The 27,399-nt window shown below is 48.1% G+C and overlaps 2 protein-coding genes across 6 annotated transcripts in view; one reads left to right on the top strand and one right to left on the bottom strand.

The window, feature by feature from the left end:
- Nucleotides 1–27,399, bottom strand: part of LOC144152770 (procathepsin L-like) — a 181,709-nt gene that overhangs the window by 39,734 nt on the left and 114,576 nt on the right. The window lies entirely within an intron of this gene.
- On the top strand, nucleotides 5,726–27,213 carry LOC144151362 (glutathione S-transferase 3, mitochondrial-like). 5 transcript variants are annotated; one of them, XM_077682386.1, is made up of 6 exons: nucleotides 5,726–5,837; nucleotides 9,882–10,034; nucleotides 14,806–14,870; nucleotides 16,654–16,711; nucleotides 24,117–24,189; nucleotides 26,743–27,213. In XM_077682386.1, exons 2-6 carry the CDS (start codon nucleotides 9,906–9,908, stop codon nucleotides 26,841–26,843), a joined length of 426 nt encoding a protein of 141 aa, XP_077538512.1. In that variant the 5' UTR covers nucleotides 5,726–5,837; nucleotides 9,882–9,905; the 3' UTR covers nucleotides 26,844–27,213. The 5 variants fall into 5 exon arrangements, with proteins under 5 accessions (XP_077538512.1, XP_077538513.1, XP_077538509.1 ...); XM_077682387.1 differs by lacking the exon at nucleotides 5,726–5,837 and adding an exon at nucleotides 5,848–5,976; XM_077682383.1 differs by lacking the exon at nucleotides 5,726–5,837 and adding an exon at nucleotides 7,695–8,060.

Below are 27,399 nucleotides of genomic sequence, written 5' to 3'. Positions count from 1 at the left end.
ACGAATGCAGACTGGAACGTATGTGCCGTATTTTTATTACGGTTAATAATAGTTCAGTTTCAGCAGCACTATCGCTTATGCCAGTTGGCCGGTGTCATGTATGGAAAGCCGTTCGCGCGAGCTCTCTACTCCAACCAGAAAGATACGAGCGTCAATGCGCGGTGTGTGCGGTATTTTTTTTTTTTCAGCTCAGAGCGCTTTGACGGCAATTTGACGAAGTCGGTGACGAGCGGCAGCATGTACCAGGAGTGAGCTAACGTAAGGATCCCTGCCATAATCACTTCGTAGTAAATGAAGCGAGCACACTCGTACTTCCTTTACCTCCCTTTCTCCTCCATTTGAGAAGTTAACAAAACGTAGCCACTTGCTTCGCCGAGGTTCGTCGTTGGGCATCGCATGAAAGGAAATCTTTTTACCGTCGGGAATGTCGCAATCCCTCGACGATTTGCCCACACTAAATAGGCATTTCAGGACACAGCAACCAGATTTATTATAAAGTATTCGAAAAAACTGAAATTTTCATTGGTTGTAAACTGAAAACGAGCTCGTAGCGAATGTAGCAAGCCAACACGCCTACCATTCCGAAACTGCGACGAGTGGTAGTACCTCGTCGCTGCTTGCTGTTCCTTACTCCCCTCGCTTCAATTTTAGATGCAAAGCATTTCTTGCTCGGGGCTATGTCCGGCGTCCGTCCGTTGTCCGCACCTCTCCCCCTACACTATAAAGGAATAGTTAGCGGCGCCCGGTTTCGATCCTACGACTCTCGCCGCAACGGGAGGTACGCGGTGCTCTTCATACTACGCTACAAAACCGGTACAGGAGCAACTGCTACGAACGCGCCTTATGTCCTTGACTCATTCAAACTACGTCAAGAAGCTACTGATACAATGAAGGCACGCGAAGCTGAACGTCAACGGAAACGACGAACTCAAAACTTTAGAGGAGGATGTTGAATTTCCCGTGGGAAAGCTGTGGCGGGAAGCGCCACGCGCCTTGCAGCTCAACCAGCCCCGTCCGCAGCGCCTCTGATGCTGATTGTGGCAGGAAGGCCCTAGGGATTGGCCAACCAAAGAATCCATCACGAGATAGCTTCGCGTTCAACCACCGTCGTCATCTTCCCGTAAGGGAACCGCCGAAGAAGAAGAAGGAGAAGACAAAGCTGCGAAGAGGAGGGTGTGTACATTGCTCTCAGCCGGTGCACCAAGGTCAACAACCTTTACCTCACTAACACTGACGGAGACTACCGATTCTACCACAGAGACGACAACATCGACATGAACATGATGGACGAGTTTCGGCACCTCGAGAACCACCGCCTACTCACCGTAACACAACAGTACTTGCGTGCCTTTGCCACCGGTGTGGACCCAGACGCGGAATTCCCTCTGGCGCTAGTAAATACCAGATCACTCAACATAACGGCAACACAATGGGACCACACGGAACCGCCACGATGCTTCGCATCCTCATCAGGGTTCCCCACGGGAAGATGGTGGAATTTTTTACCTTTGCTGGTTTGCGATATGACGCCAACTTCCTGTCAAGGGATTGAGATACCAAGCAAGGTCGCGGCTGTGCGGGATAGAACGGTTCGTTGGCCCCAAAGAGCCTCGAACCCTAAAATTTGTCTGCGCGACGGCGATAGGTCCAGCTCGGCCGGCGGTAGTCTCGTACGCATTGGCGTACATGTTTGCGTGTTCTTTCGGAACTTCAATAGTCTACTCCACCGTTCTTAGTGTCATAAAATGAATGTGCAGTATGTTTCACGGGCATATAGCTCACTATGCAAACTGGCAAGCACTGCATAACTTGCGTTTGCTGTTGCCGGCCTCCGCCAATCGCAGAGCATTCTAGTATGACATCATAGGGTCTGTTGTGGGGAAAGAGCTGGTGGGTCGCATGGTCATTCCCTTTTATCCTAATTATGTAGCTCATTTGAGCGAAGTTTGCGTTAGAAGTTGTGTGAGTGTGGTTCTAGTGAGGCAATATTTCGAATGAACCATACTTGCGTTTTCTCTTCATGGCTCCTTTAAGCAGTGCCTGCTTAGAGTCGCTGATGGTACCAGTCCCATCATGAAAAAGACATTCGAGAAAATAAGCCTCTGTCCAAACACAGTCACCCAGAGAATTAACGAGATCAGTCGGAGGCATTGAAAAAGGATTAATCAACCGATGCAACGAGTTTGAAGCGTTCTCTATCGCAGTTGAAGAAAGCACACTGATGTTACAGACAATGCACAATGTGTTATTTTTGTAAGGGGTGTAGACAAAAAACCTGAACGTCACTTAGCGACACCTGGACTTAATCCCAATGAAAAGCACGACTACAGGGGCGGATATTCTTTCTGTTCTCCAAGGAGTGGTCGAACACGTTGGTCTAGCATGGGAAAAGTTGGTTTGTTTGGCTACAGACGGTGCGCCATCACTGGTGGGATGCAAGAGCGGACTTGTTGGCCGATTGGGGACGAAACTCGCTGCACTCGGAATCAGCAACCAATTTACCGCGGTTGACTGCATTTTGCACCAAAAAGCACTGTGCGGCAAGTCTCTGGAAATGAAGAGCGTTATGGTAATTGTGCTCAGAGTCAGCGCAGTGAACTTCATCCGTTCAAGAGCTCTTAACCACCGCTAACTTGTATCTCTTTTAGAAGCGGTTGGCAGCGAATATGGTGAAATTTTGTACCATACAGAGGTACGATGGCTGAGTGGTGGAAGAGTGCTGAAACGATTGCTTGATCTCCGAGATGAAATTGACGCCTTCATGAAGAGCAAGAACAGAGCCATTTTTGAGCTGTCAGACAAAACGTGGCTTCACTCCCTTGCATTCCTTAGTGATATCACTGATCATTTGAGCTGACTAAACGTTAAACTCCAGGGAAAAAACAAAATGACCACAAAAATGCGTGACGATATTCAGGAATGTCAGTCCAAATTGCAGCTTTGGGAGAGACAGAGAAGAATTCAGAAGTTTGATCATTTTCTAACCCGGAAGTCGACGGAGAACGTGGATAAACAATCCTGTGATAATTTCGCTGACATCCTCCATGGTCTTCAAAGAGAATTCGAAGGACGCTTCCAAGACATCACCAGCCTCGCCGATGAATTCCGCATTTTTCCGTTGCCGTTTTCGGAGCCGGTGGATGACGCAACACCCGATCTACAGATGGATCTTCTTGAGCTGCAAGCTAACGCACTTCGCTGAAGCAGACATTTCAGGACGTGGCTGTACGAGACTTCTAGAAGTTTCTTGGCGGTGGAAGTTTCCCGGCGCTTCCTCAACAGGCTGCAAGGATCATTGCCCTGTTCCGAAGCACCTACTTGTGCGAACACCTGTTTTCCTTGCTGAAGGCGAACAAGTCAGCTCTCCGGTCGAGGATGTCTGATGAGCACCTATGATAGACCATGAGGATTGTTTCCGCGCAAGATGTTCATGCGCGGACTTTTCTTCGCTAGTCGCCGCAAAGCGTTGCAAAGCATCAAGCCAGCATGTTTGAACAATAGCAGCTACATTGAGCCTCTCAAGAAATAAAGTTTCGTGATTTTCATAAATGATACTGGCAATATTTTCTATTTAAATACTATCAATAACGCTTATTATAGCAAGATGCACAAGCGCAGCTGCCCTGAAGCCTTTTTTTTTGTGAGGTACCCAATGCGGTTACCACATGTTGAAGCAAAATTGTGGAACAAATTTTTGATATTTCAGAATCGGCGTCCACATTGTAGTCATTCTGGAGATTGATACAGATATGTGTCTCGAATCCTGACGCCCAGTTCCATTCAGGAATGGCAAAGTTATCTGACATTTTTTTAACCATCCCTCTTCCCACTCTCCCCCCTTCGTTTCAGTCTTCTTCGCTCGCCCAGCCCTTGCGGGACTGAAATTCGTGACTGCGGCCCGCACACTGATGTGAGTTTGAGATCCCTGATCTAAGGGATTTTGACAGGTGATATGAAGCTGTCGCGACGAGCTCCTCCAAGTTCTACACGCGCTCTCATAGAGCGGCAACGTCTTCAGCCACCGGCGAGGACAAGGTAGCAGCAGGCGCAACATCAGTGGTATCAGAAAATCTAGCGCACGCCACCATGGACAAAGGCGGATGAAACGTGGCGACTTCCAATATGTTGTCAGCGTGCGCAGCCAACGGGGGCTGAGCTAGGTCAGAGAGCCGCGCGAGAACCATCTGGACAGACGAGGGAAGCCGTTGCAGAAAAGGTTTATTTAAGGGGAAGTCTGCGGCAGAAGCTGTTTCGCCGACCAGGCTTTGCAGTTCGCGAAGGAGCTGCGACCATCGACGGTTACCCAGCTCTCAGCGGGAAGGAGCCGCTGGAAACGCTGGCGTTCTTAAGGATCTTGCGGCTCACAGCGGCAGCCTTCAACGCATTGCAAGAGTTATCCGAGGGCGGTGTGGCGAGGATGTCCCTAACCCTAACTGCGACCTCAATAGGCAATGACTGCTGCAAATGGTTGAAGCGAATCACTCGGAACGTGGTGCGGCTCACTCGGAAACTTGCCTCGGCTTGGAGGAACCACACGTCAGGGTGCTGCGCGCTGAAGGGTGACAAGCGGCAAGCGAGGGCGGAGATACCGCGTGCCGCAGCGGAAAACGCTGAATTCCGCTGCACTCGAGGGAAGGGTCAATTCAGGCCATTCTGGCTCCTACACTCAGGAACAAGTTAAGAACGGCTATAGCTCATGTACAGTATCACTCCGCCTAAGAGACGGACCCGGTTGTCAACACGCGCGCGCCTTTTGAAAGGAGATTGCTATAAATGCGTGATATCGTCTGGCTTGTATGTCGTAGTTAGTCGTAACTTCAGTAATTTATAAGTATATTAAATCTGAAAAATCACACAAACGGCTCGTGCCATGTTCAACATATTTTCAGTAACGCACTACTTGCGTCGCGTGGAGTAACATCCGGCTGCGGTGATGAGGCACAGCGGCATGTTTTTTGCCGCTATTAAGTTGTACCCGGGTATAGTATCCGCTGCAACGTCCGTTGGTCACCAATGGCGCGATAGCCAAGGATAGGGGAGGCGGGACACGTCGGAACGCTACCACGTCGTGAACACAAACTGGAGTTCCCCTTTATGTTTCGCTCGTACCTGACCCCACACTAGCGCTGCCGTGGCCAGCACTCATGAGTGGTGGCTCAGCCCCGGCACCATCGCTCTTGGGGATTGTCCGTGTGCGGCAGTTGGCGACTGTACGTGCCGGAGCGCCGCCACACTACAAAAGGCGGACGAACGGAACACTTTTAATCTCCTCCCCAGTGCATTCTCAGCTTTTTAACGTATGTATGTATCGCGAGTATCTCCAGAAATAACTGGACTCCTGGACTGCCCGCCGTGACGTTAGGACAGGTTGTATCCGGCAGGCACATGCGAGCCGTCAAGGATGCCAGGAAAAATCGCGACGTCGACAGATTCAAGGATGAAACGCACAGTTTCAGGCCGAAGGCACGCTGGGACTATTATGACACATATTTGCTTTTCTGACCTAGCAGTCGTGCTGAGTATAGTCAGTGACGCGGCTTTGATCGAATGTGGTCCCTCGGAGCTCTTTTGACAGATGGTCGCGTTCTGACAGGTACCTGAACGGTCGTTCTGTGGCGGACTGACATGTGACAGAAAATGACGAACGGTTCTGCCCCGCCAACTTACAGATTGTCGTGTAAAAGCTACATACGTTCCTGCTAATTAAAGCTGTTGCAATACTTGGCTGGGGGTATGTGCTACTCGGTGTGGACATCTTTGCGACGCTTCAGAATACGCATATGGGAAACGGAGTACGCTCGCAGGTTTAGTGTGTCGACCTTCTTTCTTTTATCACTGTAAGTAAGTGGTTTATTGACTCATTGATTGATTTGTGCGTGCCCCAGCTGCGTTTGTAGCCACCCGCGCTGCACCAGCGCACACGGCTGTTTCTAAACGTTGCCAGGTACACTTACAGGCGTACGGGCAGCTTTGTGGGTACGTATAAATTTGCTCTAATAGCAGCAGCAACCGCCAGGTAAGCGGGGGAGCCTAGACCTAGCGATTCTCTTTCAAGCATTGTAAAGACAACCGGCACCCGCAGATTGAAGCTTGGTGATTACAATTAGTCTTTTTTAATGGGTACCGGTTCACAACGTTATACGTCACAGATTGGTGCTACTAACGTCCTATGTTTACGCTGAACGCGAGTCTGACGGCATGCCATGAACTGCTTATGTTTTTGGAGTCATTTGAAATTAGAACTAATGAAAATGTCAGCGTTCAGTATTGTGTTTTGGGTTTTGAGTACGCGAGTTCGTACTGATGTGTTTTAATTTTTTCCCTGTGGCGATAATCAGTCATTCTGTAGACATGACAGAGTGAACACTAAGTGTCATGAAAGAGCTTTGAACAATCTTCCCCTACCCTTATTCCTCTTGTCATTACAAGGCTTTTTCCCCACCTGGCTAGAACAAAGTACAGTGAATTCTCGTTAAACCGTACCCGCATAAGCCGTAGTTACTTTTTATACGTAGTTAAGCCGAATCCCCTACTTGCTTTCCTGACAACCGCGTGCATGCTGCTTACACTTCAGGTGTCGAGCATGTGGTCGAACGTACGGTTGAGCAGTTGAATGGGCCCTCGTGCCTCGAATATTTCCTGTTGTCTTTGATACAAATGAATTGGCTGATTCCGATTTCATCGCCATTGAGTGCAAACTCGGGTGTTAGGTTCTCAGTGTCACTGTATAAGACACTTTCTTTCTGCAACTTGTTGGTCAATTTTCGGCTGTTTATCCTATGGGATAATATGATTTTGTTACCTCAATAATACACATCCAATCTAGCCATGGGTATAGTAACATATTTTGACGACTTGACGGCATAAGCTTCGTCATTAATATTGCTATTACTGACGGTTGAATATCTGCAGCAAGGGAAACAAACTCTTGTTGCAGAACTTCTCTTCGCTCTTCTGGAACTGGGCGCACTGGTAGAGTTCCACTAAGTGGATTTCTGGCGCGACGGTGATGCTACCAATGTTTAATTCTTGCTTTTTGTCGGTGTTTGCGCGCTTGTGGGAGCGTAAGGAGGAGGGTGGAAGTTGGTCACAGCGACAAATTGACACCACTTTGAAATGACGGTTTGGACGGGACCGTCACTGTCTGAGCTGTCGTCGCAGTGCCAAGGCTCCATTTAGGCACGAACTAAATCGCCCAACGGCATCTTTCAATGACACCATCTTGTGGTCGCTTGCCAACTATCCCTCAGACGCTTGTGGTCGCTTGCAACTATCCTTGCGAACAATCCCTCAATATTCAGTAGGCGTTCCCACCGCACCCTGCGTATGTTTGCCGCTGTGTGGCGGTCGCGGTGCCAGATTTGTGTAGTTGAAGAAGCGATGGGCTCGGCTGCTTTTATACGACTCACTAGAATCTGGTACTTTAAATTGTCGTGTGCCACGAAGTGCACATCTAGTCATTTCGGTTTCGGCCCCCGCTTCGTAAATCTGTTTACGCGAGGTTTGACTCGGATTTGAGCTGGCCGTCGTCATTAAATGCGTAGTGCTTCATGTACCGCCTGAGGCTGTTAAACAGACGATGTGAACGAACCTTTTTTTTTCCTGCGTCAGAAGAACAGTTGCTGCCGCTTCAATTAAAGCTAGCCATTTCGTGCTGTAGCATGCCTTGTGACTTCCCGGCAGGGTATGGGTTATGTGCTGACGGCAAAAAACAACGGGAACAGCTGTGATTCTAGAATGACCTGGCTAGCAGAGACGCGACTCTTTTGGAGCGTTTACAACAGCGCTTGTAGCAGCCATAGATGCAAGGTTATGCGCTCGGGGTCAAAATAGCGTGCGAAACTTGCCTGTCCTTTAAAGCGTGAGGCACAATGTCGGGAAATTGAAGCGCTGCATATTTAAACGAGGGGCAAGTGACAGATACAGGAATCACGAGGTGTACGTCTGGGCGGAAGTAACAGCTGACTTCCCTCTGTCACCTCTGGCCAGGTGCGGAAAATGCGAATATAGAGTGTGGGTAACCACGACAGCAAGCGGCGCATGCAGTTGCCCCCAAAGGCGTACGTGCGTATCTCCCACTTTTTCTTATCCTTCGTTTAACTAAACAACGCTTTAAGTATTCTGGATGCATCAACGAAACATTCCGAATCCAACCTTTATTTGAAGCATTAAACATTGCATTCAGTCATGTATGGCTTATCCATCTGCACGTACACTGAGTTTATATATGAAGTTCCATAAAAAGCAAGAAAAAAAAAGAATAATAAACATCGGGTCAGGTAAGTCGGCTTACGTGCTTTGAAGGTGGAGGAGGAGGAGGAGGAGAAGGAGGAATAAACGTCCCTATGAAGCAGTTAGCCTTGGGGAAGAGTCCACATTTGCCAAGCCGGGTGATACTTATTAACAACTTTTTCGCTACATCATTGCATTTGCATCGCTTTTGCCGCTTTCGTTTCTTTGTCTTTAGGCACGAATTACTTCATCCTCCTTTTCTGGTCAACCTTGTATGCCTCTCTTTCATCGATTTCATTCCTTTGTTCTACGGCCCGAATTACATGAGTAAACAGACTGGCACAAGCCACAGCTTTCTAGGAGTATAGGTTCTGCGGGACTGGTGTACACCTGTTCGACTCACCTGCCATTAGGTTCAGGTGTCCCGCGGCACGCACTAATCTTCTTTTGATGAGCGAAAAAACAGCGCGAAGAACGGGACAAGGAAGGACAAACGGACGAAGCGCTGACTAACAACCGGAGGGTTGTTAGTCAGCGCTTCGTCCGTTTGTCCTTCCTTGTCCCGTTCTTCGCGCTGTTTTTTCGCTCATCAAAAAAATGTACCAACCAGCCCAAATTTCCACCTTGTTGAAGTATCACTAATCTTCTATTTTGACGTTCGCAATCTGCAATGTTGTGAATATTGTGATTTGTACGCATGACGCCTCAAAGCTCCCCATTACTGGCCAATCAGCCAAGTGTGTATGTGCCCACAAAGGAAGACGGAACAACGACTTCCCTAGTGCTCTGGTAAAGATTCTCTGGCAGGAAATCAAACTGGGGGCTTCAGAAACGCGCGATAAGCACGCTTTCCCAACTTCAGGGGATGTAGCGAATGAGTTGTATCCTTCGACTTCGAAACGTGTGCTCGATACATTCGCTGTGGCCTACATGAGTAATTTGGACACGCCGGGTACGGAAATTATAGAAGTAGCCATTAGGTCACTATCAAAGCACGTTTCCGTAAAATTTTTATCTTGCCTATTATGCAACAGACAGGCCATCGTGCGGCATCGACTGCAACCTGCTCTGGTACGGCGCTGCCTCAACCATGCTACGGGAGCAGTGCGAATCCATGTTCTGGTCTCACGTTAGGACTAGGGTTAAAATTTGATATTTACCCTCGTAAGCCGAAACCCTTGACAACTTTGAATGAGCTTGGCACGTCGTAAAGCTCTACGTTACGGCTACGCACTGTTTAGCCCAGACATAGTCCTAATAAATGGAGCACGAGGTCCCGGGTTCGATTCCCGGCCGCGGCGGCCGCTTTTATGATGCAGGCGAAAAGCAAAAACGCCCAGGTGTACGAGATTTCGATGCACGTTAAAGATCACCAGGTGGTCAAAATTAAACCGGAGCCCCCCACTACGGCGGGCCTCATCACCTGCGTTGCGTCGGCGCGTTAAACACTATAAATCAATCAAGGCGTAATAAAAGCGTCGGTCAAGTCTCTTTGTCAAAGTGATGAAGAGAAGGAGTGCATGGGACGATGATGATAAGGATCGCTCACGTTCGGAAATTGCACACTAATGTTGTCGCATTCACAACATCAGAAGAAATGCTTAGGTGGTTTCGTAAATTTTATTCCTTCTTTTTCGTTCCTCGCGCAGGTTAAACACACTACGCCATCCACGATGAGAACGTTCAGCCTGACGGTGTCCGATGAGTACGGCTACGTTGTACTGGTGGCTGCGGCCTCGGCCGTGGTTAACAGGTGGCTGGCTCTACGCGTCGTCGGGGCTCGAAAGCGCTTCGGCGTAAAGGTAAAATCCAGCGCCGCGGCTGCCTAGCCATTGAATTGCGGCGTTGGAGCAATGTAGGAGCAATGTTGGAGCAATGCTGCGGTGACTCGGGGAAAGATTTGAGAGAAATTCCTGCTGTCCGTTAAGTTCCCGCCGATTGGTGGTCGCCGGCCATGCTCAGCATGTAGAATATAACGCAAGGCAGCGACGCTCTTTCAAAACACCCGCAAATTGGAGGGAGGAGACAGGAGAAAGGAATATTCGTCTAGGATACTAACAGTGCCTTGGGTTGGAAGCCGTCAGTATCTACGCTGCCGCATTATTATCTGTGGACATACGATTCGCCTAGCATTTTCTTTTGTTTTGTCACTGCTGTACTCTCTGTAGTCTCATATCAATGCGGGCTTGCTGACCCGTGCCAGTGCCGATGAGCAAATGGCCGTGCGCTATGACGTTGTGTAATCTCCCGCATACAAGGAAATGAGTAGCTGGAGCACAAGACTGTGATTTATTTCCCCTCGATTCCTCTGAATGCACGTTGATCGATCCCTCCTAATTTGCTTGAATCCATCTTAACTCCCTTTTGGTTCCTGTTGATTCACTATGATATGATTCATATTAATAAACTTCGATATCTCTCAATTCACTGAGTAACCCGCTGCAGTCCTCTTGTAGTTAACAAAACCCATTATGTTTCCTCTTAATTCGCATTGATTCTTCTTCATTTCTGTCTTGTGTCGTAGGTGACATTGGTCGGTTTTATTTAATTGGGCAATGTTAATTCACTTTTTGTCATCTTAATTGACTCAGTCATTTCCTTCAAGTTATGTTGATTCCTCCCAATTCCCATTGATTCGTTTTAATTTGTTGCCTTCATTGCCAATTAACTTAGACTCCCTGTTGATTCACTTTGCTTGCTGTGAATTTAATTCGGTGCAACTCGGTGCACTTAGCCGCCCAATTTAATTTACTCTGATTGTTCTTTATTCCCACTAATTCTTCCTTGTTGGCTTTTTCTTTGTTAGGGATTCGCTTCGATACATCCTAATTCACCTTTGATTTTTGTTGATTCATTTGGATTCACGTTAATCCACTTTGATATACGATAATTTTTTCAGTGACCCGTTTTAGGTCAAATTGATTCAAATATTTGACTCTCCGCTTGATTCGCATTGATTTCTCTGCATTTGCTTTGCCTTGTGAATTTACTTCGTTCCATCTGAATTCTGTTTGGTTCACGTCAATTCTTTTTATCTAACCTAATTCACCCATTTATTCACTTTTAGTTACTTTGATTCCCCACATTTTCCATCGAGTACTTTTAATTTGCTTCGCTTTGTATCTTATAGTGACCTTGATTTAATCTTTATCCATTTTGTGGCAACCTAATCCCTCAGGCACCCACTTTGTATATTATAATTCCTTTTAAACTGTTATTTCACTTTCGTTGCACTTAATTCACTTTTATTACTTTTAATTCGATTTCTCATCCTTCTTAATTACCAGTGTCCTCCCCTCATGCCCGATCGTGCTTTTGGTTGCTCAACTGCCTCTGTGCCCTCACAGGCGTAAAGGGGCTTTTTTACGCGACGCGTGTTGCCTGCCGCTGGTTTATCATGGTAACAATGCTGTGCTCCAGAAGCTATTTTCTATATTTCCTATATTCTCTTGCATACAGCAAGAGATTACCAATCGCCGTGAACAGCGACCGCTCCCTCTGTGTTCAGTTGGCTCATTGACCGTAAAGCTCGGGCACTTAAACGATAAAAAACGCTCTAGGAAATACGACTTCCGCCGCCGTGGACCAACTACCAACAACGGCGCATACACTCAGAGCCCGCAACGCACGATTGCACGTAGCAGTTTGACAGAACCATGACGCGGCAGAGTTTTAAAGACGATAGTTTTTCTTGGGCTACTTAAACCCAGAAATTTTGGTCTGTCTATATGTCCGTCTGTGACTCGATTCAGCCACCCGGCCTAAGTAGACTGTATACTGCGCAATAGCCTTATATACTCACAGCCAAAGGTGAGTGTCTAAGCCCGGTTTATATGTTCATACTTGTCAACAGTCTCATATACTCACAGTCAAATGTGAGTGTCTAAGGACGGTTTATATGTTCATACTTGTCAACTTTGTTGAACATGAACAAGACATTACGCAAATATTAGACCAAAAATTACTACACAAGGGATGTGTACAGTGTTCCGTTATTAAAAATTCATGGATGCATGCTTTTTCGATAGCAAAGGATATTCTACATCTACTGCAGAAAAACGCCGCCTGCTGTTGCCCGCGCCACCTCCTGGCGGCATATGAGAAATCACCAGGCAACAGCAACGAAAGGTTCCACTAGCTAGGTTCCACGTTCTGCTTGGAACGCACATGGAGCACAGCCACGCGGTTCTATAAATCTTGAAGTCGGCCGCCTCGATTCAAGCGCGTCTCTGCCGTATTGTAGAGCTGGCATCGAGGAACCCGGCCTGTAGCAGTGGAACGCGGCAAATTCAAATATCCTTGAGCAAACCTTTAGTGTGTTTACCTTGGGATGAGCTCGACGGAACAGGAACAGCATGAGAGGTGAGCGGGAAAGCAAAGGGGGGCATTTCCTTGGCAAATGTCTACAAAGACTATCGTCTTTTGGCGACATTTGCAACGAAAGGAGTACATACGCGGCCCGTTTTTTTTTCCCGAGCAGGGACGCATCAGACGAAAGATGACGCGGCAGCGTGGCGCGCCTCATGAGTGGTGCCGCCAACAGAGCTCCCGGCGGCCAAAGCACGCATCCTCTGTAGCAGCGGTGGTCAAAAACGCCGACTAAGACAAGGTGATCATGTGCGGGTGGCCGCGCACGCGCAGCTGTAAACTATCTCGCACCCGGTGTCACATGGGTGTCACCGACAGGCGTCGTCAGTGCAACCCGCGTAACGCCGTTCGAGTGCTAAAGACAAGTGCGTTTCTGTGAGCACGGCGGAATGAGTTGCGAGGGTGACAGCTAAAAACTTAAAGCAGTTCTGCAAACGTGAGAGCTTTCAAGTGCGGAGCAGTGATTTGCCAATGGGTCTGTGGCTCCCTCTCTTGACTAGTTTCAGTACCAGCCTGGCGTTGACACGGCAAGTAGTCACGAGAGGGCGCCGCAACCCCTCAAAAAGCCTATAAAGTGACACTGGATGGAGTTGTCATTCTTTTAGCGTAATTATCGCGTTAGTTCATGCTTTTTCCGTCATTTTATATCCCCGTGCACCTATTTGAGGCCTAGCAACAGCAGCGTCCGTGGAAACGGCGCAGCGCAAGGATCACTTCCACCGCTTCCGTTTGTGAAACGTGTGCCTGTCTGGCGCAACTGGATTGACATCTGCTTTGCAGCGCGAAAGACCCAGGTTCGATTCCGATCAGGGGAAGCGGTGATCTTTCCGAAGGTTCTGTTTGGGTGCGTGACGCCGCGTTATGTGTTACGCGGTAGCTGCGACGACAAGCCGGGCCGCTGAAGTGCTTCGCACTTAAAATACCTACGCCATGCACACCTTCCATGAAAACCCGAAACCTCTCGCTTGCTGGTTTTTCAACGTTGCCTAAAAAAGACTCCAGTGGAAATCAACGGTATCGTGTTCACAGCCTTTCAGGCTCTGGGGCGTAGCGAACAAAACGCAGCAAAAATTCGCAGTTCACGCGTAGACGACGCCTCTGCTGGTCATCACGCTGTTTACACGCCCCCCAGCTCTAGCCTCCAAGTGAGGAAAAAATTAGAGTTGACAAAGACACAAAACTTCAGTAAGCGAAAGACAAGACGCTGGAATTCGCACTAATGCTAAAAATATTTCTCCCCCTCAACAGAGGAAAACGAGGATACTGTAGAACCACACACTCGACGCCGTGGCTTATCATTCATACGCAAGCTTGAGAACCTCTTGAGACAATAAAACGCTTGTTGATGAGCGAATGACATTTTGAGACGCGCATGGTTATTCCCAATGTCCGAATCACTCGAGCAAACAACATTTGGTACAAGTGTTGAAATTAAAATTTTGGAACCACTGCTAACAATATTGTGCCAAGAAGGGCGCAGGGATTTAGGAAATATTCAGAAGAGGACGAAATTTACAGGCACGTATCTTTTTAAGCCTGAGGGACGCACTAGTGGGACCATGGCTGTTGAGGAGGTTTCTGCAGGGCACTATGAGGGCAAATACGAAGAATACACAGCTCTTATGATACTTTATGTCCTCAGCAGCACGAAGAGTGTGCTGCTGAGGACAAAGGTGCGCCCCAACCGTGCGCCCGTTTGAAAATGGCGGTGTGCCGAAGTTTCCTCGCACGTAAAGATGTCCAGGTGGTCAAAATAAACCCCTCGCCTTTCACTGCGGCCCGCTTCATGGTTCAGGAGTTGCTTCGGCGCGTGGACGTACAAATCGGAAACTGAGACTGCACAGGGTTAGGATACACAATTCCGCAGAACACGCTGCGTCTGTACACGAGACTGATTAAAACGATTCTGGCAAGGCGCACGTGTCCACGGTGTTTCTATTACACGCGATCTAATGTGCAACGTCACAACACACCGGAACTCGCCAACATGAGCTAGGTGAAGCAATTCATCGCATTCACAATTTGCACGGACGCTACCCGGGCTGACAGCGTTGAACAGCCTGCCATTGGTTACATCCTGCAGCACAAACTATGGCCTGTAAAATCTTTGTAGGAGTTGTGCAGGCAGGCTCATACTCCCTACTGTGCCTGCTATGTTTGCCGATCGGGTAATTATTTTGTTTCTTGCTGTTTCACCCCTTGCAGTTACCGACGATGTATTCCAACAGCAACGTCGTATTCAACTGCATTCAGCGGTCACACCAGCATTTGTAAGTTCTCCAGCATCAGGAATGGAACCCATGCGCGCTGTTTTTAACGCGCGATTCCCCCCCCCTCCCCCCCCTTCCCGCCAAACAATATGATTCGATTGCTCAATCAATGTGGTTCTGAGAACGATCAATCAACAGCTGCTGATTGCGAGAGGCAACGCTAGCTTAACCGGGCGGTAATGGGCATTAAGGCTATAGCAACGACAAGCTCCGTTTCAGGAAGTTTTAAGTCACGGCACTGAGATTTCCGAGCGCTCAAGCAGTCATTGCGCATTGCGCGGTAAGTTACAAGTGCATTTGCATAAATCTGGTTCCGCATACGCAACTGCTTAAGTTTCCGTAGTTTGAAGAAACAAGAAGGTGAGATATTCTGTTGCTGAACACTGGTGTATTTAGAATATGCATTCCAGTAGCGGAGACGGAGTTGCCTTTTTGTTGTAGCGTAACTTCCTGCAGGTTTATTATCAAGATCACAGAACAGGAAGACAAAAGGGCGCACTGTTTGGGCAGTCAGAAGAAACTAAAGAAAGTATGTGAGTGAAAGTAAAGAACATATGAATATGGTGGCAGCAATTTGATCCAGTTGACTTAATGCCTTTTTGTGATCACATGTAATGCTGCATCACTGGAATTGCGCGGATTAGTGTCGTTCATATTCAGCGTGGGTGAAAGGTGACCCACATGGATCGTAACCAGTGAAAATTATCTCGCTGCTGATCTCGATTACGCGAGCGACTGCACTCAAAGGTATCGAAACTTGAGCTTGTTGGGCGAAATTCAAGGTTTGCTTGCCACGAAGTATGTGGTAAACAAACATAAGCAACAACACACGAGTGCGTGTTCGATGCGAAAGCTTAAAATAATCCTTTGTCCGAAACGGCTTTGCCGTATCCTGCGGCGGGATGGTCGAAACAACGCCTCGCCGGCTACCACAGTATTTTTACGTCCGCCCAAAATGGTGATCGAGGTCATAGCGTGGTTCGGGCATGCGCGCCCTTCGGTATTGAAGTGATGGAAACCACAACTGGCGTTTTTCATGCCACTCTGTGCAAGTAAATATCGCATGCCCAACTATTTAAAGTACAACCAAAGGTTTTTGAAGGCACTAAGCATTGATAGAAGCAATAAAGAAGGAACCCAAAAGTTTTGTCCCACAGTACTCTTCACTGTTTTTCCTTCGGAATTATCTGGAAATATGCAACGGCTTCAATTGAATATGAGGCTCAAATTTCTGGTTTAAAGTTACCGGAAATGTTTAAGAAATTTGCAGATCAAATGTATTTGCGTTTCCGTGCACTTGCACACTTGCTTGAGGGCAAAAAACTCTTAAAATGCCGAACAGAAAACATGGATGAAGTTCAATATTTTTTGAAACACGGATTGGAATTGTAGTGAAACCATTGAAGCGTTTGACAGTTATCAAACTTGAAGCCAGTTTGAGTGCTCCTTTGTTAACAAGACGGAGTAAGATTAAAATGCAAAGAGAAAATAATGCCAGAATCAGAACCCCAAAATAAATATTAGCCCAAACTTCTATGATCTTTCTTTATGTACATCATATGGCTTAATGAAGTCTACGCCATTGGATGCCGAATTTACATTCCATCATTATCACTGCAGTTCATTTCATGTAGGGCTGCACTCTTTTAAAATTCAAAACAGGAATCATGGTAGAATAATTGAGTCTCACTATGATTTGATGCGACTTCACATCTGGTATACAACAGTTCTAGTGTATGATGCTTTATATGGTCAACACATTACCGCACTGCTTGTTGTGCAGCCTCGAATACTACCCACAGTTCCTGATGATGCTGTTTCTCGTTGGGCTTGAGTTCCCTGTAAGTAGAACAGCTTCCTGCTTCCTACTGTGGCATATTCACCAGTAAGCAAGCGACGTAGTGGTGTTACACTGAAAAGATTGGTAGGGCATTGAATAGCGGGCGTTAGTTTATGTGACTGTGTAAGAATAAATGTCTCTAAAACTAAGGCTATTGTCTTACACCCCGAAACGAAATAATTGGGTCAGTTTCTGTTAAACTAAACGACGCAGAAATTGAAGTAAAATTCTTTTAAAATACTTGGAGTATACTCGAATGAAGATATGATGTGGCATAACCATTATACACACATTACCAGCAAATTATCTAGAGCAATCGGGATTATACGCCGCTACTGGTTTTATCTCCCAATATCAATCAACACGATTCTGTATAACCCATTATTTTTGTCATTGATTAAATATGTAATTCTTGTTTAGAGCACTACTGTAAAGGAAATTTTGCACAAGCTCACAGTTTGCAAAACCCAGTCATTCGTTTGTGGTGTGAACTTCTTTATCTCACACACTGCTGACACTTTTAAAAAATTTGGCATTGTTCGAGTTAATTCCATGTATAACTATAAGCTTTGTTGTTATTATAAATTAGGTTTAATCAGTAATTACGACGCGCTAACCAGGCTTGCAGGAACAAAATAAAACATTGGAGTCTACAAGACCCGTACACCAGAACATTGGAACAGAAATAAATGCCGCGAGAACTACCAAACTACAGGACACAAATGATACAGTATCCATTACCGAAAATGTTAAATACTGTTTTCACTTAAAGAAAAGTCGCCGTTTCAGCGATTTCATTGAAGCAGTTGCGTGATATGATTTGTAAACCCAATGCACCGTACTGAAACTTGTTTTCAGGCTGTGCCTGACATTTCCAATTTCTATGATTTGTATTGAGAACTGCACTACACTTGTTTTGTACAAGTGTACTACTTTACACTTGTAACTGTACTGCTCTTGTATTGTAATGCCTTTCGTCATGCTTGACTTGCTGCTCTGTGTGTAAGATTGATGTCCAAGGGCTCTTCAAGGTTGCCATCCTGTAGCATGGTTTCAAAATAAACTCAAAACACTGGCAATGATATGGCATCGCAGACAGGGGTTTGAAAATCTTGATCCATGTTTAGTCGTTTTGGCAATCATATAAAAGTGCAGAAGACATAGGACTATTGCCGTTTGGCAAATAGATATTAGTCCATGCGTGTAACGATCACACAATAGATGAGTACTACAAGAATAAAGCTACAAACGTTGTGGTTTCGTCTGTGCATCGTCTCCACCCACGATCAAGAATATCACTCCAACTTTCTTCAATGAATCTAAATTTAAATAAGAAAAGACACAATCCTAATCCATAAACTGCCGGGAAAGCCGAAATAAGTAAACCGAAACTTTATCTATCGAATCGGTTGAATTCTGTGAGGGGTTTAGCGCGCTGACGACAAAGGCGATGAGGTGCGCCCTTGTGGAAGGTTCCGGATTAATTTTGACCGCCTGGGGATCTTTAACTTATGGCGAAAGCTTGAACACATGGGCATTTTCGCTTTTCGCCTCCACCAGAAAAGAGGTCGCCGCGGCCAGGAATCGAAACCGCAATAGGCACAGCAGCACAACGCTGTAGCCACTTAGCCACCGCGGCGGGTGAATCGGCTTAATTCTAATCTTGTTGCGATAAAAATGTACAATTACTTCAATAGGATGTGCTCAAGCTGGCGATATTATGTGTTTCATTGCCTATTTTAACTACCGGCCTCACCCAAGAGCAGGTTGCTGAAGTTAGCCTAATTACCTATGTGCTTGTGGTGGGAAAACATATTTAGTGAACATTTCATGTCTTGTGTTTTGTCAAAGTCAAAGCATGAGAGTAGCTCTTCCTCTGCAGAGATAAATACCGGCACATCTCTATAGGTGCGGCCTATGATCCTGACTGTTCTAAAGCTTCTTTTGGGGGTAAATGGACGTGCACCTTTAACCAAACGTGTTCAAAATTACAGCTGCAAAAAATGAAAATATAGTAAAGTTTCCCACTAGGCAAGTCATTTTTTCTTTCTAAAATTGGACGAGGGCGGCAGGGGTTTGTAACCTACACTTTGCATACATATACTCGCAATCGTAATCTCCATGTTCGATCATGTGTGGGGCGCCATAAAAAGTGAAGCCAAGTGTTTCTGCAGTGATGTAATGTTTTCTGCGTTAGGCTGAGCCGTTTTTCGTGTTCTTTAGTGTTAGGGTTTATTCACACACACTATACAAGCGCTCACTTCCTCGACCACTCCATGACTCCCGCCGAGTACCGAGTTTCCCCCGCGCGCACACACAACGCACCGCGCCCAGAGGGCGCCACCTACTCCACCATCCCTCAGTAGCTGGTGCCACAGGCTCTGCCTGTGCTTGGATGGACCAGCTTGAACGTGTTCGCTCCGAGACGCTGGTGGATCCGAAACGGTCCTGTACGCCTCGGCGCGAGCTTGGACAAGACTCCCCTGGCAGGATTGCTGAGGATGTGGACGTCGCGCAGCACGAGGTCACCTTCTTTCGAGGTAGTGGCCCGGCGCCGTTGGTTATAATAGCGTTGCTGGGTGTCCCAGGCGCGTTGTTGATGCTGTCGTGCAGCAGCCAAAACCTGTGGCAAGTGGTTCTGACGTTCTGCAGCGAAGGTATGAGGGGCTGATGCGGCCGGCTCGACATCATGCTTCTCTTCCGCTGGCTGCCACAGGGTCTTCAGCTCCCTTCCATAGCACAGGAGAGCCGGTGTGCAGCCAGTGGCCACGCTCACAGCAGTGCGCATGGCAAAGGCAATTTCAGGGATGTGGAGGTCCCAGCTCTTGTGATGATTGCAGAACGCACGTAGAGACTGCTTTATTGTGCCATTGTGCCGCTCTACCATTTGCCCCGCTGGCCTGTACGGGACAGTTCTGCAATGCCCCACTACCTAAGCAAGCTCTTACACAGTCTGCTGACGAAGGGCTTCCCATTGTCACTGGAAATAGCTGTGGGTACTCCATGCCTGCAAAAGACCTCGTACATTCTGCTGGCTATCTGCTGGGTGGTTGCTGCTCTCAGTGGGAACAGCTCAATGAACTTCGTAAACTTGTCAATGATGACGAGCAGGTACTTGTTCCTGCGTGGACTGGTAGGCAGTGGACCAATCAGATCCACACTTAGCTCTTCCATTGGTGCTGCTATCCACTGGCTGGCCATAAATCCCTGTGGCTTCTGGCGGATTGCCTTTGTTTTCTGGCAGACCTGACAAGAGCGGACGCACTTGGACACATCACCACGCATGCCCAGCCACACATACTTATCAGAGATGCGTCGCAGTGTCTTGAAGAACTCAGCGTGGGCACTTGTTGGATGGTCATGGCCCATTTGCAAGACCAAGGGGCGAAGGTGAGCAGGCAACCAGGCAACTGTACGGTCGCCACGGCTCTGCACTAGAAGTCCTGACGACTCAATGCGGGACGTGGATGCCAGAACCCCCACACTGCGGCTTTCGGCATTATCTTCCTGCAGGCATTCACCTTGGACAGTCCTTGCTATGTCCCGCAAAGGGAGTCCTTTTGCTGTTCCTGTGCCAGTTTCTCCGCACTATGCACGACAGTCAGGTCTTCAATGGCAGTCACCAGGCAGTTGTTGGCAAACTTGACTGAGCCTTCATCCGAGTGCAACTGAAGTGGGAACAGGGTCTAGGGCAGACCCTCAGCAACATCATTAGGGCTCGCTTCAACTGGTGCCCGGCTTAAAGTATCGCCTGGTATGTTAGCCTTTCCATGGCGGTGTTTGATTTTGCACTGGAACCCCTGAAGGCGCAGCACACGGCGTCGCACCTGGGGAGATGCCTGCTCAGTGGAAAACATCCAGGCCAGTGATGAGTGATCACAGTGGATTTCAAATGCTGTGAATTCCAAGTAGGGCCGAAATTTGTCCACAGCCCATACAACTGCCAAACATTCCCACTCTTGCACTGTGTAATCAAACTCGGCATCTGACAATCCTCTGCTGATCAATGAAACTGGCCTGAGAATGTCATCCTGCTGCTGCAGTAGCACTAATGCTATGCAAGCACTGCTGGCATCTGTCTCAACAACAAATGGGGCATTTAGGTCGGGCAAACAGAGGACTGCACCCGTTGCAAATACTGTTCGGAGAGTTGTGAATGAATGCTGTTCACTGCTGGTCCACTGCCACTTTTGTTTCCTTTTCAGCAAGTTGGTCATTGGTTTGGCGAGGACCGAGAATTATGGAATAAAGTTCCTGTAGTAGCCAGTGAGGCCCAGGAATGTTTGTAGCTGCTTGACGTTAGAAGGTTGTGGGTAGTCAGCGACTCCGCGTACCTTTTCCAGGTCTGGTCGGCACTCGCCAGGGGAGATGACGTGCCCCAAAAAGGTGAGGGACTGTCTGCAGAGTTGCACCTTGTCGGGGTTGATTGTGATCCCTGCCTGCTTGATACGCTCCAGCACCTCACGGACATGCACCAAATGGTCCTCCAGCGTTGGAGAGTACACCAGCACATCGTCGAGGAAGGCCATGGCGCACTGGTGGTTGATGCCGTCGAGCACTCTGTCCATCAGGGCCTGGAATGTGGCAGGCCCTCCTGCCACGCCAAACGGAATTCTTGTGAACTCGAAGGTACCCTTGTGGCATATGAACGCAGTCTTCTCGATGTCTTGTTCCCTTAGTGGGATCTGGAAGAACCCTTGGGAGAGGTCAAAACTTTTGAACCATCTAGCGTTACCCAGCTGGGCCAACAACCAATCGCTGCGTGGCATCGGGTACACTGGGACCTTGGTTCGGGAGTTCAGGGATCGATAATCTATGGCCACGCGGTAGCCCCCCGACTTCTTGCCCACCAGGACCGGTGCACTTGTCAGCGGCTGTTGCTGCGTCTGATCAGGCCTGCACCCAGCATTTCATCCAAGCAAGAGTCCATGATGCCTTTTTTCTTAGGGTTGACTGGGCGCAGCTTGGTGCGCACAGGGGCACTGTCACCTGCGTCAATGGAGTGCTCGACCAGCCTGGTGCAACCTCGAGGCTTGGTAAATAGTGCCCCACACTCCTCTAGCAAAGCCTCAAATCTGCCTTGGCTGTCTGACTGCTGTTCCGAGTGCACCGCCGTGCTGCAGGTCATCACAGTGTCCGAAGGGTGCTCGAACAGCCATTCGAGGCAGTAGGCACCATCCAATGGTTCAGGGGTGACCATTTTGCCAGCCTTCGCAAACGGCACTACCAGCTGTGGCTCCATGCCCACGGTCCACCCTCCGAGGCCAATGTGCAAGGATATGCCCGTGGCGGTCAAGAAGTCCCGGCCCAGCACAACATCCTGGCACAAATCAAGCAGGCACAAAAATCTCTGTACGCGACAGCCGCCGTCCCACGTCATTTGGCACCTGATGGAAGTGGTGCTTTGGGGCCAACCTGATGCCAGGCGGAGTGTCCGCATTTCTCGCTTCCCTTTGGCTCCAGCTGAGCACGCTGCGCTGATAGCCGGAGCTCCGAGAAGGCTCACACTGGATCCTGTGTCGAGCAGCGCGCGGAACGTCCCGTTCCCGATTCGCACCTCCAGGATTGGCTCCCTCTTTCCGGCCGTAGATGCAACTTGCATTGCGGCGCCGTAGACACTCACCGGGCCTGTGCCTACTGGCGCCAGTTTCTTGGGCACTGTGCCTGGAAGTGCCCTGGCTGGCGGCACAGGAAGCAAACGCCACGGTCCTGTCGGCGTCCCGTCGCACAGTTGCGTGCGATGTGGCCGACGCCACCGCATCGCCGGCAAACAATTTGCTGTCGTCCCGCTGATGGTTTTTGTGGCAGTGCACCGCTGGGCGGAACGGCGGGCCACCTGTCGCGGTGGTACGAAGGCTGCACGGCAGCGGGGTGGAGCGGCCACGCACACGCGGGCGCCCCTGCTCCCACGAAGGAGACGGCGTGCTGGCCCATTGTAGCGACGTTGGAGACGCCAGGGGCCGTATAGGCCAGGTCGCGCGCGACATGGTTGGCCTTGGGCGGCGGGGGCCGATACTGCTGCCGGCGCCGCGCACGTTCCATCAGGCAGTCTGCCGCGGCCGCTAGTGCCTTCAAGTCCTTGAAGGTCGATCCAGCAGCCAAATCTTGTAGGTCGGGGTACATTTGGCGCAGCACTCGGTCAACCCTATCCGACTCTGGCACGTTTTCGCTGATTCTTTCGTAATAGGCGGTGACGACGTAAATAAACTCCCGCAGGTTTTCTTGCGGGTGCTGCGTCCGTTCGTCCAGCTCCTGCTTCAGGCGAAGCTTCTCGTCGATGGACGCGAACTCTTTCCTGAAAGCTTCGGCGAAGCCGTCCCAGCTTTCAAAGGGTCCCGCGAAGCGGTACCAAAGCTTTGCGCTCCCCTCCAAGGCCGTCGCGATCACACGCCGGACGCGGTCTCCCGTCGGTATGTCCGCAGCCACGCAGAAGTTTTCGACCTTGTCCAGGAACTCATGCGGTGACTGCAGATCACGGAATCCTTCGAACTTGGGCATCGCTGCGGGTGCTATCACGGTCGCTGGCCGCGCTTCGGCGGTACCGGCGCAAACAAAGGGTGCCGCCATGTTTACGCTTGCCGTCGAGGCGGGCGGCACAGCGGCGGCCATTATCGCGTCGCGCACTTGCGCGGCGATGCGCTCCCTTTCCATAGGGGACCCGTTTGTCTGTTGCAAAAGCAATTGCACAAAATGGTCCGTTATAGGCTCCATCCCGGACGGGCCCCCACTTGTTAGTGTTTATTCACACACACTCTACAACCGCTCACTTCCTAGACCACTCCACGACTGCCGCCGAGTCCCAAGTTTCCCCCGCGCGCACACACACCGCACCGCGCCCAGAGGGCGCCACCTACTCCATCATCCCTCATGGATGGATGTCCTCACATTAGAAAATAAATTGGCGGATATGCCGAAAGTAACTCCCCAAATTTGTTATTTTCTAAAATCATAGCGAGATGTAGTATGTGTTTATTATGATTCTGGGAAATTTTTCTATGGTTATTAGTGGAGATTTAAGTTACTACAGATGTTTACAGCATGTTCTATGTTCAGTGAGTTTGGAGTGAGTTACTTTGGTTCATGTACACAAATGAGAAGGGGTACTGCAGTTTTTCAGGTTTCCTCTTGCTTTCATAGGTTACAATGGTATCATTAGAAAACCTAATCATTTTTATGTTCTGGCTCGACATCTGACCGTCTGATTGGTTTATTATATTCTTTTTATCTGTTAGGAGATTTTTGCAGGCTTCGCAGAAGATACTGGGGAACTCAATTGCATTCATTGGTTGTTTACAATGGCATTCTTGTTGGCATTCCAGGGAGCTACTGCTTTCGTTGTTTTCTTTAATGAGCTTAACTGAGTGTTTGCTTAGTTGCCATTAAAAATGCGTCGTGCACCTTTCCAGAAATTGGCTGCTGGCGCGGGACTTGTCTACTTGGCAGGAAGAGTCGTCTACTCCATCGGATACTCTACGGGAGGTGCGTGGTAGAAAGTGCCCTTTCGGTCTGCTCCTAGAGCGTTTGTCCCGCATTTGATGAGTTCTAAATTACCCAGATCATAACAATTTATTTAGTCATCCCTGAGTTTCTTCCTGCGTAAGATAATCCTTCGTTAGGACTGTTTCTGAGGTACGTCTCATTGTTGACCTGACGAGTGCGTGCACGTAGGCTCTCTATTCAGGGGAGTGGCTGCAGCCTATAGATGTGCATGCACTTGTTTCCAGATATGCCAATTCAGAGCAAAATTTGCCATTACCGATTTATTTTAACCATGGGCCTCACATTATTTCCCATTGTTGATTACAATGGGAGAGAATACAGCTGCTAATAAGCCAAAGGCGATGTAGATAATGCATATACGCGCGCGAAATTTCAGTATTGGACTGTATTTTTTAACCATTGCTTAGTTTCAAGTGAGACTGTAGAGAATATTTTGGCTACTAAAGATTTCAAAGACCAATCGTTCAGCAATGTAGTTATTTGTCTTGCCACTGAAGAAACAACTGGTAGCACATCTATCGCTTCTCGGCAAATAACGTTGAAAGGCGACAGCACTTTGACCCTTAGTGCGAGGTAGCGCTTCCTCCTTTTTCTCCCGCCTACCCCTCAAGCGTTTCCCTCATATTTCTTCTTTGTTAGATTCCCCTTTTCCCTCTCTTTTTCTAAATATACTGCCACTGAACCCTACCCGTCCCTTCCTCTTCTATCCCTCCACTACGATAGTTACTTCCTTCTCCTTTGCTTGCGTCCTTCCAGAACCCGTACTCCTCGCAATTCAATCCTTTCCATTTTTGTTCGCAATTTCCTCCTCCCTGGCCCCTACCCCGTCTTCAATCCTCTCTCAACTCTACATTTCCTTCTCCCCAGATCTTCCCCTGCTAAGAACAAGAAATTAAGCCCATTTGCTAAGATTACAGAAGCGGAACCAGGTAAACTGATTCAACCTTTTCAATGCGAGCGAACTTATAAACGCACAAAATGAAGTATAAAAAATAATGAATGAATAATAAGCGCATGAAAAGAAGGATGATGTAGGGGAAGGAAACTTTCCGCACCAAAAAAGAACCGCCGGTCCATGCACCTGTTTTCCAAGGTTGCACAAGCGTAGGTGGTGTTCGGCATAGAAAAAGACATGAGGAGCTTTTGGAAAGCGACGCCATTTGGCTATGTGTTGTAAAGTAAAAAATTCAGCGAAGTCGCCCGCCAAGGTGAAGCAGGGATGAGCACGGTGGAGATTATTTCTTGACCCCAGGCGTGCCATTGGGTCGGCGCTGAAGTGTCAACGCGACTGAACTGTATCAGCTGTAACGCTCGATGTCGACACTGGAGCGCAATACGATACAATCAGTGCTACATTCCACATTTATTTGGACAGTCCGTTACCTTGCATTTTAAAACTCTTTTTATTTTGTCATTAAGATAATAAATTCCGGTCTCATTGCGTTATGAATGAAATTGTCACCAGCTATCGTAGTGCTATCCATACCCCTAATAGCCAATACTTGCTGTGGTGTTGAATGTTCATTGACTGACCTTTACATTTACTCGTTCGCTAGACACTTCAGAGAATATTTACTTGTTGCTATACAAATGACCTGGAACTTTTCAGCACTTGAGTTAAAGTAATGTATGAAACCATTTGCAGATCGTAAGGAACCAGTGCTACAGCCCAGGCATAACATTAGTGGAAGGAGGTATGGTTAGCTTGGAACTTGGCCAGTAGTTTAAGTAAGAGGGGCACAAGAGGTAATTTTACATCCGCCGGTGAGCGAGCCAGTTTTCCCACAAAAGTTATGCACATGCACGCACATAAGCGCGGATACATTAACTGGAGCTTGCAAGTTGGTGGTTACACAAGCTAACTTAATTAAAAGGTGAAATGGTAAGTAGCGCGACATTCCGAGCCTAGGTGAGTACAAGCCGGTCACTACCTTTAGACCCTATCGCCATCTGCGGGTTCACTTTGAGACCAGCCGCTATTCCCTTCACCAACTGCTTAAAGGATACAACGGTTGGGTCTCTGTGGTCTCGAGGCAGGGACGCTGGTTCTGGCTTTAACGACCTGGGATCGACCCTTCGCGGTACTTACAATTTTTTGCTATATTGTTTTTGTAAAAATGTTTTCCTAAGTCAATTATACGCGTCGTTGTCGTAAATGATGGCGGTTTGGTACATATGCGTTTGATTTAGTTGCGGGAGGCAGCTTAACAGCACCATCCATTAACCTTGTGCATCATGCCGGAAGCGCTAGGCTTCTACCCACCTCGGAATGAAATGTCGCGTCCACAACGGCGCTCGAATTAAAAAAATAGAATAAATGCTTCTCTGAGATAAATTATTATTGCTTAAAAAAATGACAGTGCGCGAACGTTGTTGATCGCAAGCAATTTAATGCAATATGCTGCCACGTGCCGCTGGCTAAATCTCTTCCCGCTCACTCCCTGAGCCTTGTTGGGCCACTGCTGTCTGTAGAAATCCAAAATTTACAAGTAACAGAGGTGACTGACCGTGGGCTTTATTCAATGCATGGAGATCCAAACAAGCGGACACGTGGAGCCTTCATGTACTGTGGCCTGGTCACCCTCTTTTTACTGACCATCTACCTTGGCCTGCGCATGCTGGGATGGTTCTAGGATGACTGCTGCCGGGACCACTACCTGACTTAGTGTTCCTTACCATTTTTCGTTCCACTCATGCGTCGACGTTCTGTCTCAGTTCCAGGCAGCCTTTTGAGCTTGTGGAGAAGCCTGAGATTCTCACGAGGAGGGTTAGTGTTCCCGTTGTTAGGTCCGGTAAATAAGTTCACATTGCGTTTAATTTTTGCACCACGATGGAAAGATTCCTGTGGTCTTGTTTATACCAGTAAAAAGAACACCGCGAGGATGCAAAAAAGTGCCTGTAATTAATATTAATGTTTTAAAAGGGTTGCTCTTGAAATTTAGTTTTGTAAGTCACCACCACCTGCACAAAGATTGATGCAATAAAATAGTACTTTTATTGTTTTGTGTGTGTTGCGTGGGTCTTGCTCATTTGTTTACTATACCAATATGCCGAATGTCACACGATTTGATCATAAAAGAGTATTGAAACTGTCCCGTAGTTTACAGTGGTGTGATTGCCGGTCCGCACTGTGCAAAAAATCAAATCCTACGAAATTACAAATAACGTATGGCGAACTTTCAGCAAACT

This window comes from Haemaphysalis longicornis, unplaced genomic scaffold (genome assembly GCF_048455015.1).
Source record: "Haemaphysalis longicornis isolate Haplotype H1 unplaced genomic scaffold, Haemaphysalis longicornis Haplotype H1 scaffold_9, whole genome shotgun sequence".
Classification (NCBI taxonomy): Eukaryota; Metazoa; Arthropoda; class Arachnida; order Ixodida; family Ixodidae; genus Haemaphysalis; species Haemaphysalis longicornis.
Note: the sequence above shows the minus strand (reverse complement) of the source record. Positions and strands in the feature narration are given on the sequence as shown.